This window comes from Sander vitreus, chromosome 23 (genome assembly GCF_031162955.1).
Source record: "Sander vitreus isolate 19-12246 chromosome 23, sanVit1, whole genome shotgun sequence".
Taxonomy (NCBI): domain Eukaryota; kingdom Metazoa; phylum Chordata; class Actinopteri; order Perciformes; family Percidae; genus Sander; species Sander vitreus.
Genome location: NC_135877.1, coordinates 12,853,537 through 12,866,027, shown reverse-complemented (window position 1 = coordinate 12,866,027; position 12,491 = coordinate 12,853,537). Strand labels below are relative to the sequence as shown.

General features: G+C 39.1%; 1 protein-coding gene across 6 annotated transcripts in view; it reads right to left on the bottom strand.

Annotated features, from left to right (window-relative positions):
• Positions 1–8,150: 8,150 nt before the first annotated feature.
• wnk1b (WNK lysine deficient protein kinase 1b) overlaps positions 8,151–12,491 on the bottom strand; it is a 97,000-nt gene continuing 92,659 nt past the window's right edge. For all 6 annotated transcript variants that reach the window (XM_078242662.1, XM_078242663.1, XM_078242667.1 and 3 more), the window contains 3 exons: positions 11,284–11,456; positions 10,730–10,786; positions 8,151–9,630 (listed from right to left, as the gene is read on the bottom strand). In XM_078242662.1, coding sequence (XP_078098788.1) covers positions 9,187–9,630; positions 10,730–10,786; positions 11,284–11,456 — 674 coding nt within the window. In that variant the 3' untranslated portion in view covers positions 8,151–9,186. The remainder of the gene's footprint in view (positions 9,631–10,729; positions 10,787–11,283; positions 11,457–12,491) is intronic.

Genomic DNA, 12,491 nt, shown 5'->3' with positions numbered 1-12,491 from the left:
CTTTTTAGGGCCCTCATTGACATTTGTTCGCTGCTAATCATTCCTAACCACAACCCATATCTGAAACTAAAACTAAACCCAACACACACACACACACACACACACACACACACACACACACACACACACACACACACACCCCTTCATGAAGCCAATATGGAAACTCTCAGTCAGCTAAAGAGGTTATGTAATAGGTATTTATGTGTATATATATATATATATATATATATATATGAAAACTCTGTGGTTAGTCCCTCCACTGCTATAACATCCAGTTTAGTCACATGACACTAATGTAATGAATGTTACCATGTTATGATAATATCACTATTACCTGGTCTCATGCTATTTCTGTTTAATTGACAGCGGAGATGTTGAAAAGTGACGACACTCACAAAATTACACGGCAGACTGTTTGGACTATTACTTATGTTTGCGTATTATGGTTAAACATCTGGGGTTCCATTTGTGCCATATTAAGGCACATGTATTAATTAATATCTTTGTCTGTCTGTCTGTCGATTGCCCACATCACTCCACATCTTACTTAATTTTGGCACAAATGGAACCCCATAAAATGGAACCCCATATCATATATTTTGGCACAAAAGGAACCCGATACTGCTGTGTCAATGCTGACCGTGTCATGACTATGTGTTGTTTCACTCCGTCGATGCTTTGTGTCGTTGCACTCCGTCGTTACTATGCATCGTTTCACTTGGTCGTTGCTATGTGTCGTTGCTATGCGTCGTTGCTATGCGTCGTTTCACTCTTTCATTTGTCGTCCTAATGTGTCGACTTACTGTTATCAAGATGAGCAGATTTCCCAGCTAAACAAGGGGAACGTTCCACACACAGTGGCCCTGCCGCGGTGGCAACAGGGCCTGCCAGTATTATCCCATCTAAAGCAATTATTGCAGATTATTGTCCAACACCTCGCCACATTAATAAGAGCAATCAGAATATCAGCAAACGACAGAGTGAAACAACACAAAGTCTCTACAGAGTGAAACGACACAAACGACGTCATTACACAGTCAGCATTGACACAGCAAGACAACACAGTCAGATGACAAGGAGGGCAACAGACGACAGGAGTAAGTTGAGTTGACACAGACAAATGTTGAGTCATGTGAGCAATAGACAGACAGACAGACATAGACATAAACAGTAAGCATAGACATAGACATTGACACATAGACAGACAGTGAGCATGTTGACTTAATTTTGTGTTTGTCCTACTGTTTGCTTTACTGAAGAGGAAGTCATTTAATGCACTGCCTTTTATTTTCTCCTTCATCTGACATTGTGAGAAAGTATTAAAACTTTTAAGTTTGGTTAAAGCCAGAAGAACAGTGACCACTTCCTGTTTCGTGCTGTAAAACAACCCAGCAGCGTTTCCAAAATTTGACCTGGTTGCATTGTGTTTAAAAAGTAATGGTGTCATGATGATCACGCTGACTTAATATGTGTGGTCCCTGTAGTTCACCAGTGATGCAGAAAGGTCATGCTTTTTTTTTTAAAATGCTTGCATGTCATATACAACTGTTTTTTTTTTTTTTTTTTATAGATTCACAAGAATGTCATGCTTAAAATCTTATTATGTTATCTTATTAGCCACACTAATGGATGGAAATGTGTCAGTTAACTCAGTCCAGACTGAAATATCTTGACGGCTTACCAATCTCCTCAGCCATGCTCTTATGTCTTTATGGTCATTACAAACATGCTCCTGAGGTAACATGACTTACTGATGCTAAAATACTACACATGGCAACTTGAATAGGTGAGGTCAAGTTCAGTGTCTTTGTGGAGTCACTTACAAAGAAGCACAAAATATGAAATCAAGACAAAAGATCCTAACAAAAGATTTACATTTTCTGTCATTTCTATAAGAAGTATTCTATATATATATATATATTTTCATACAGGAAAATGGTTTCTACAGCTTATGCTTGTAACATTTATATAAACTTAAGCATGGAACTGGCTTTCCTGTCTGTCTGCAGTCTCTGCATTTCTCCCACACACATGCCATCTGAAGACCCCTCACCACCATTTCTCTCTCTCTCTCTCACTCTCAGTATCCTTTCATTTCATTTCATGCATTTCAGCAGTAGAAATAAAGGCCACTCTGATGTACTAATTGGTCACGACAACAGGATGAATAAATGGATGAGACCCGTACAGTACACACAAAAAATCCTAATTAAGATGATTTTCTAGCTTAATTCACATCTTCTTGATTAATATCTGCTCTCCTTGTTAATGTTTAAAAAAACACTAAATTTGTTTTGTGTAAAATGTTTATGTATGTGTGAAGTTGTGGGTTTGGTTTCACATCATGGTTTTCACATTTTATCTCCATCCTCACTGAACTTCGATGAATCTAATAGAACATGGAAACATTTCTAATCATTAAAAAAGCATGACCAGAACAGCAATTACTGTTAACTAAACTTAATCTTACCTCTACATCTTGTGTGAGTTCACCTGTCAACATTGCACTTACAGCTCACAGCTGGTTGAAAACCAAGCCCTACACTGCAATTTCTTTTTACAATTGTATTAAAATATTGTGTTTTATATTCAGGCTAATCAAGCTTATTACATGCTATGTAAGTCCTAAATGTCTTTCAGCTATTTGTTTAATTGCCAGGACGAGTAAAAGTAAAAACAAAATCCAAACGAATACAATTATATTCAGGAGCATTCTGCCAAGTTCAACAACGGCCACTGAGATTAAAATCCCAATCAGTGTGCAAGTTTTTACAGTGCACTTTTCATATCACTGCAGGAAAACTGCATGATGGAAGATTTATTGTTATAATGTACCGGTAAGTCTCATTTTCCTTCCTCCCTTCCTTCCTTAAGCCTCTTTTTCTCTGGACTGACCATGGTATTTTCATTGTATCCACGGTGACAGATAAGCACAGATTCACACCTCACAACGAGTTGTTTCCCGATTGCCCCCAAAGCAAGAAGCTATTTAATATGGTCTAGATAACAGAAAGGAAGCTGAAGGAGTGCTGCAACCATGTGGAAAAGAAAAGCACTGCAACAAAATTGAAGATAAAACAAACTTGTCTGTCTTATTTCATTATGATGGGGGGGGGGGTAGTGCCGAACATTTGGGGCAAAGGTTAGTTATTCTGATACTATAAGCGGTCTAGAAAAAATGCAGACAAAATTAATAAAATAAAAAATCATTTAATATTGCCTCGTGTTTTTTCTTTTAATGCCATGTTATGACTGATGTAAAGCACTTTGAATTGCCTTGTTGAAATATAAATGAATGATATATGTAGTAATAATCATTTTTGACCAAAACCGAATATTCCCATTGAATATAACTGATTATGAACTGCTGTCAATATGATAAATTTAGTATTAATCCATTTTATACAAGTTGAGATTTCAACCATTTGTTAGGAGCTCATAATAATGATAATAAACCTGGCTTGTTTATGCTTTATACTGTATGTGAGACCATTAAATGGTTCACAAGAAAAGTCTTTAAAGTCTCCAAACACATCTCAAAAATGCATTGACTGTTTGTGCATGTCATTGTGTACCTGTCTGTCCATCTGATCTGGTGCATCGAGACCCATAGGCCTGTTAAAAAGAGAACGTATCTGAAGTTAAAACATTAACAGCAGAGAGACATGACGTAATTTCATTCCTATCTTTATACTGATTTAAAGTCCAGTCACTGCAATGCATTTAAACAACTTTTATTTATTAAGTTTTTACAAATAAAGTAACAAATGTCATTGTATTGTAGCGCAAAGTTTTCTTTTTAATATGAAGCTTGAACACTCTATACTTAGTGCAAAACATACCGTTAAAGGCTGCCGATGACTCCCTACATGTATTGTTTTTTCTTTTATTCATTCATTCATGTTTTTTTTATCCAACCACTTACAATGTCAAACATGATACAGAAAAATGAAACCACTGAATTAAGTTAGGTGCAGCTAGAGACATTAAAACTGCTGATAAAACAAGTGAGGAATAATACAAAAATAAAATGAGAGCATTAGAGAAACCAGAAACATAATCAACATATTGAGAAAAATGTTTTCAGGGAAACTGTTGCTGTGCTTGAGACTCGACATCATTCCACAGGAGCAAGCTACATAAAATAGCAAGGAGATGCACTGAATCAATCTCTATCTATCTGTGTGTGTGTGTGTGTGTGTGTGTGTGTGTGTGTGTGTGTGTGTGCGTAAAGTCAAGTAAAAAGCATAAAGGTTAGTGAGTCCTGAACAGGCAAAAGCTCAGAAAACAGAACCTGAATCTAATGCGAGCGTGTTTTTGATACACTGTATGTGTGTCACCAGAAAAAGAATCCTACTTTTCCTCTTTAACGTCAGGAAACTTCACAATAAGAGTGGATAACTCTCAAGCCTTTCACAGTCAAGAGTCCTCCACCACAACCCTAAAAAAAAAAACTTCACAATAATTGCACCCACTGATGTTTAACTCAAGAATCCTCCAGCAGGGGGTGTAACTGTCAAACCCAACTGTAACCTCAGAGCTTGATAGCATACTGTAACTTTAAATAATATTGCATTGTAGCCGGTGCACAATAGGCATTCCTTTCATAGTACTTATGTAGTCGAGACACAGCAAAATATGATCAAACTTCGACTGTGGAAATCATTTGAGGCTCAAGCAATTGCAAAGTGAAAATCCAGGATGTTACCTGGTAACCAAAACAGCTCCAGTGGGTAAAAACAGTAGAAATACACTGAATTTACTTTTTCTTTTTCTTTTTTTTATTCTTTACCTCTAATGTTTCCACTCCACTGACAATAAAAAAGTCAAATGGCACTGAGTTGGTGGCATCATTAAAGGTTTGACTTCTTATAACATCATCATATGATAATCAGAACTAAAGCAAAGTGGCTCAATGATTATTCACAGCTTCAACCAAACTTGCCTAGTAGTAAAAATGTTGCATTATTATTCATGAGAAATGGAAAATATCCCAAGAAACAAGCAAAAGCAATGTGTTTTGTTTGTACAAGCTCTACAAAGTAAGCTTTTTATGTTTTTATGTGAATCCAGAACACCCATTCCCGGCACACACACAAAAAAAAAATGTTTTATGTGAATGTCAAAGATTGTACCAGACGTGTTTCATCTACAAACAAATGAAAAGATAAAAGAGGACAGGGTGTCAAAGGCCTTGAATCTAAAACCACTATTATCAATTCCATCATTTAAACCACCATCATCCCTACCAGTCCAATCATCATAAGCACCACTGTGCTACAGTCATTCTAACCACCACCAACACCACCTCTAGCACTGTGACGCCCTTATGTTCAAATAGCGTTTGGTGCAGCTTCAGAAACATACAGTGGGAAAAGGAGTGAATGAGACAATATTCATACCTTTTGTAGACTTTTTTGCCCAATAGCAGCAATTCTCAGATGAGGAGGCATGCCTAACCAAATCTGTTAAAAAGACAGTATAGTTCTGCTGGTTTTGTGAATGTTATTTGATTTTTCCGGGTGGGGAAAAAATTGGATAACAATGGGTTACACTGGAGGAGCAAGATGGCCTAAAAACTTATTTTCTCAGTTAGTACTATGGGTGATGTGTTCTGATATAAAAACACTATTTCATGCCAAAGTCTGGACAGTTTTGGTTATTTTACATGAGAGATGTCTGTATTTCTTTGTTCTCTTCTCACTGTTTGAAGTGGACGGGACTCCGTTGCACCAATCAGGAATCAGCAACCTTTGAATCAGATGACAATAGGTGGCTTGTTTGGTCACTGTCAAATCTGATGCATCCAATCTGAATCTTGAAAAGAACTGGATTCTATCTATACTACACCAGAGATACTTTAACATTAAAGGAAAGTAACTTCATTGGTTCCTCTGATGACTTTATGCAGCCCCTGGGCCAGTGCCTCTAAAATACAGAGTAATCCAAGCTTCAAATACAATCTTCAACAACTCCCTCCTTAAAATTGAACAAATATTCCAGCCCCTTTTGCCTGCAATATCTACATTTAAAACCCTGAAAAAATGGCACTGATAAACTCTTATGTTCACTCCATCTTTCATTGTGTTGGTGGTGTAACACAGTCAGGCCTCATGTGGAGGTAAAGCACAGCAATGGGCCTCACTTCACACAAACAACACCAACTTCAAATGGTGGCCTTTTCAATCTTAAGTGGTCAGTCTCATTGGTTTAAATGGCAGCAGAGTTGGGGTCAATTCTTCTTCCTATCAAAGAGCTAAGCTGGAAAACATTCTTGCTTTTTGGGGAAACAACTCAATTAATTGAAATCAAAGAGAATTAACCACAAACCAGCTGTTACGCACACAGTCAACAGCCATTACTGCATCTCCACCAATCTACTGCATGCCTGCTCCACTAACACCAGGTCCAATCATCACCACTGACTTCAAAAGTGACCCCCCCCCCCCAAAAAAAAAAAAAAAAAAAAAAAAATAATAATAATAACTCTCCACACATGCTGTCAAGTGTGCTTACTTTAACCCAAGTCCTCAACCCCCAATGGAACAAGCAACAGGAAGGATGCAAGGCACTATTAAAGTACCTCCAGTATTCACCGGAGGCTCTAGGATGTCAGGGGAAGCGAAATAAAGCAAAAATAAAAGACAGACTTTTTTTTCAAGTACATTAAAATGGACACCATTGGTTTATACATTCACATTCATCTAATAAAACCAGGGAGAAAGGGAAGAGGAGGGCTATTTAAAGTGTCTGATATATAAGTACTGTATTAAGAAAACAAAATAGCTAGCATTACTTTATTATCTAAATATCAACTATCCATCTTGGAGGTCAGTTTCGACTTTCAATTCAATCAGTTATAAAAAAAGGAACTGAAACTGCAGTTGATAAGTTGTCGGTAAGGCATTTATTTTGGATTGCGTCCTCAGTAACTGGATGTGAGGACGATTATTGAAAAGAGGTGTTCTCAATTGTCGCTTTTTGAAGAGAATCCATCTGCTGAAAGCAGTGAATTGAAAGTGAAACGACCCCAAACCGTTCTCTGTATGCTTTTTGTTTCATTTGTGATATTTTACCCTAAAACTAATGTTGTCCAACAACATTTGCTAATAATAAACAACAATAATCACAGTGTTTCCACATCATACACCGATGTGCGCGTATAACAGGTCCATTGACAGAATACCTTTTTTGTTTCTTTTTAAATAGAATAATAATCATTAACAACAATAATTATGACAACAATAGAAATCACTTCAACAAAAATGTTGAAAACCAACCTAATGATGAATAACACTAAGAACTGAGGCATTAGTCTGTGAATCTGTGTCTGTTTAACGGCTGCTACACCTCCAACAATGTGTGTGTATTTACATGAGTCTGTGCATGACTGTCTGTGTGTGTGTGTGTGTGTGTATGCAGGTATATGCAGGTGTGTGTATTTATATGAATGTCTCATGCATTGTGTGTGTGTGTGTGTGTGTGTGTGTGTGTGTGTTAGATTGCTAGCTGGGGGCAGCAAGCAAAACAAACCCAACAAAACACAACCAAAATAAAACAACAAAATGGAATCATCATGGCTGACATTCTAAACAATAAACAGAGACACAAACTGTACATGAACTCTGATATTATTATGATAACAAGGCCACTTTTTCACACTGAGTTCTCTTGTTTGGGCTTTTTTTTCCTTTTCTCTAAAAGGTTTCTGCTGTTATTGCTTCAAATGGCAACAGAGAGGCCCAGAGAGGGATGGAGGAAGAGGTGGAGTCATGATGTCGAAGAGGTGCTTGGTGTGCAGAGGCATCTGTCCTGTGCATTCAGTACTTTAGTAATGGTGCACACAGCCAGTATGTTCCTAAAGTAAGCAGTGGAACAGGAAACAGACGAGGTGTTTGACGGTTATTTAATACTCTCTGCTCTCCCTCTTTATTCACTTTCTTTCCTCCATCTCTCTCCATCTGTTTGAATGGTTTGTCGGAACAAGGGAGGAACAAGACACAGAAGGTAACAGAGGAGTAGCTGTCACGATATCTTTCGCAAGCTGACGAATTAAAACCCCACCAAGTGCTGGACTGTACCTACTCTAAACCAGGCTTGAGATCAGCTCAGCTCCAGACGTTCAAATTCTCAAATGTGCATTTGATTGGTTCTTTTTGTGCTTTAAATTGAGAACAATTTCCAAATTTCAACAAAAACACTTCCTGAATTTAATATCCTGTTCTAAACATCGTTCCAGTCTGCTCTCACCTGATATCAAAGCTTTCTTTTGAGCATACTGTACATTTAAGGAATGCTTTGCTGGCACAAACACAGCCACTGCTTGATTTCAGGGTAATATAGCCTCTCGTGCATTGTTTGATGTTGAAAGACAACCTTAATGTGATGGCCAGCCATGCTCCCCTCTGTATCCACCAGTTACCTCTTTATAGAGTGACAATGTCTTTTCTGTACAGAACTGGGAAAAGAGCTTAAGATTATTTAAAACTCAGTCTGTGAGCTAAACATTTAAAATATTGTAAGCAATTACAGCATTAGAAGCTATTAAGAGGTGCTGTGTGGACAAACAGTTGGTTTTGTTAAAGCTGGCCACCACATTCCTCCCCCTTAACCTGATGTAATATCTCACCACTGCTGTCTCACAAGGGTGATTTTGTGACCTGCCTTGTAAAGACGTGTACACTCAATTTAGAATGAAAATGGAACAATGGTGGCCGAGTCATAAGTGCGCATAAACAATACCCCAATACCTTAACAATACCTCACACACAAACAGTTCCTAACACCAATCCAGAACCCTGTCACAACCTCTTTGGCCTTTTAACATTGCACTCATGAGTCTTTTCCTTTATCCTTAAGCATCTGGCTGGCTGTCACAAGCCCACAGTCAAACACAGCAGAAAGGGAAATTGTGTGACTGCATTCGTGTCCGTGACAGCTTCTCACTCACACACAGATGGATGCAGAGGCGAGATGCATCACACAAACTGTGGAGATGTGACCACATCGCATTCCTCCTTTCTTTTGCTCCTCTTCATTTCATTTCCTTTTTCCGCTTGAACAGGTCAGCTTCTGTCATTTCAAACTCCTCGCTCCCCACGCAATCCTGTAACACTCTGTTCCACACCAGTCCAGTCCAGTTCAGTCCAGTAGAGCTGTGATTTAAACCAGCCCTCATCCCCAGCCCTACGTGGTCCTCAGGTTAGGTCCTCCTGGGTTGCTGATCGACTTCTGGAGAGAGTTGGTCAGATGGAAAGCCTGGAGTGGCCCCTGCCCTGGAATCTGCCCCTGTCCACCAACCGTTGTGGGGTAGGGGCCCAGGGGCTGGGAGGTGCTGACCAGTAGAGGCCCAGGCTGTGCTGGAGCCTGGTGTGGGTTTGAGAGACCGTGAGCCGGACCAGACCATTGTGCACTGTAGGCGGCGGTGGGGGTGTAGTGGATAAACTGGGGTTGGGGTTGGGGTTGAGGTGAAGTGGAGGAAGCAGGTGGGTGGCATAGGGAGCCCTTGCGGGTGGCCAGAGAGGTAGCAGTGGTGGAGTTGGTAAGGAGGTGGGCTGAACCTCCAATGCTGCTGGGACACAGCTGGCTGGGAGCCGAGTACTTCCTGCCCAGACTGGCTGACTGGATAACCTGGATAGGGGGATATTTAACATGAGGAAACGTTTACTCATGCTAACACTTAAGAGTTGTTCATTCAAGCATATTTATTTTTTTAATGACCTTTCTTTAAAAAATTGTATTCTCTATTTCAATTGGTAGATACCTGTGTGTCCACTTAGCAGTGACTATTAGACTGACCAAGGCACAAATTCAAGATTTTTTAATTGTAAATTTTGGAAACCTGCATCTCAGGGATTTAAAAAAAAAAATTCTTAAGAACTGATTGTTTTGGAAGTGCAAAGCTTAGATCATTCATATTCAAACAATTATATTTATTTATTACACGGCTTGGTTGAATACTTGATTCTGATTGGTCAATCACGGCATTCTGCAGTCTGCTATTTCTGTTTACCAGACCGTTGTTAAGTATAACAGACCGCTGCCATGGACGAAGTTCTGATCATAGACTCTGGCGGATAATTTTTACATCAATAAAATCGTTTTAAAGTCAATATTTGTGCTCATACGGAGCTCATACCGCTGATCAGCCGATCACAAAGGGAGAAAGAGGGTGGGGAAAACGGGGATCGCTAACAGAGCTAATGGGAACAGTGCAGACAGAGCATTAGTTAGCTCAAGACCCCAACGCAAACATTTTTTATATGGATTGTTAACCAGGCCAAGCACACCCTCAGGGGGTTCACTGCAGGTCTCTTGGTTTTGGTGATTTAATGATTTGCAACAGTACAATGTAATATCAAATTAGAAAGGTACTAAATTATTAGCTCAACCTGGCTTGTAGAGGGGCCATGTGTTTGAATCTAGTTTTAAAACCTTTATTATTTTAGTTTATTTTGGAACATTGTCAGTTGTCTTTAATCAAATAAACAAACTAATTGAGCTACATAAACCAGTGGCTAGCTGATAGTATTACAGCATAGAAGCACTGAATGGTTTGTGGGTCTCTTTGCATACAATGAAGCTGCCATCATGTCTGCTGTGTCCACTGTACGTAATGGGAAGTTGGAGGTGTCTAGAGAGGTAGGAGCACACAAGCTTGTTTTTGTCATTTAGTCCCCCTAACAGGTTAATTTGGCTATGCTGTCATATGGTTTATTTATAAACTAACCTCGTAGCTATGTCCCTGTATTGGGGCCTGCTGCAGCTGTTTGGCACTCTTCTTCCCCTGAAAAAGATGAATATTTAGTTCAGTTTACTTACCTGTCCATTACTTTTTAAACACAAAAATGGATCACACAAAACAGTTGTTTTCTAATCCTCAATGATCAATAAATAAAGACAAAAAAATTGACTGCGGGAGGGTTCGAAACCCTCCTTTTAACAATTCTTAAACTCAGTCTGAAACAATGTACATTTTGCTACTGGATGTTCCCAGAGCTTGACTTAAAATAAATGAAGATGATCACTGTAATCACACATATAGTGCCAAATGAATACAGGACCTAGTAGCAGTTTAGAAAAACAAATGTCAGTAGGTTTTAGCTGTGCCCCCCCCCCCCCACTTTTTGCTTTCAACAAAGTGCCATTTAGAGCCTTTTTTTCTGTCTGTCTTCTTGTCCGGTAAACTAAATACAGGAACTGGTGAGTCATTGCTGAAGGAACATTTATTTGTGTCAAAACAACTTCTGCTCCATTAAGATGAATCATAAAACAGCAGTAAACCTGTGAGAGGTTCATGGCATCTCTGGCCCAGTTGTCCACCAGTTTATGGAGGTCATCGGTAAAAGTTCCTTTTCTCTGGTGGGGGGCTGAAATGTTGGGGGGCAGACACTGAGAACCACCCTGGCTCTGACCCAAACCACCTGAACCGCTCACTGCATTGGTGCTATTAGTCCCTGTGGAGGGAGATGGAGAGAGAGGAGGAGAAGAGAAAAGGATGTGAGATATTGTTCAAACTAGAAGATGATAATTGATGTTATCTGAATGAATGAGAATGCATCCCTGTCTTGACCATGAAAAGGGTGTTACATGGTGACAGAGCCTGGTCGGGATAGAGCTTTTAAGGATAGGTCAGCATGAAGACATGGTCATTATTTTGTTTAGTTGTAATAGTGGAAATAATTATGACAGATGATGTCAGAACTATGATACTAGAGCAACATGGGCACTTTAATATGACAAAAATTGAGCCTGTTTCAGAATATATCATATTAAATATTGCGTTCTCTCAAGAGTCCCATTGCTTTAAGTTAATGATACACTGGGCAACCTGTAAAACTGACATGCCCAGCAGCATTCACCAATTAGATGCTCCAACACAAAAGAAGCAATGCTGAACCAGGCTGCTGTTGATCACAGTTGCCCCGCGTTGCACTGATCTTGTGTTTTAATCTATTGTTTGGCCATAAGATGGCACTCAAGCTCTGTAACAGCTGGTGGTTTGCTTTTTGCCAACCCTGAGCATCAAACTGATCAGAGCACATTCACTGCAGAATAAGCACACACTGCAAACTGGCCAGGGTGTCTGAATGTGAGTGCTGTGCTGTCTAAGCATTTAGCCTCTGTTCAAGTTAACATTAACTATTGTATGAAAATAGCACCAGAATCATAGAATGTTCCAAGACTGCACTTCTTCACATCAGTGCCTCTCTACCAAGCCAAGAGGAAACTAAATCAATATATGCTGAGAGGTGATTATAAAATACCTTTGCTACACACTCTGCTGGTTTCAAGTATCGTCACATCATTATGTCAGAATTAAATGTTCCACTTTAATCAAATCTGGATCTCCAATATTGTAGACACAGCCCTGATAATATGCTCATGCCTTTTTTCACAAATATACAGTTTTAACATATCATTCAGTGAAAGAGAACATCAGGATGAATAGGATTTGCTATTGTTATTTTACTGTCATAAACAATGCATAA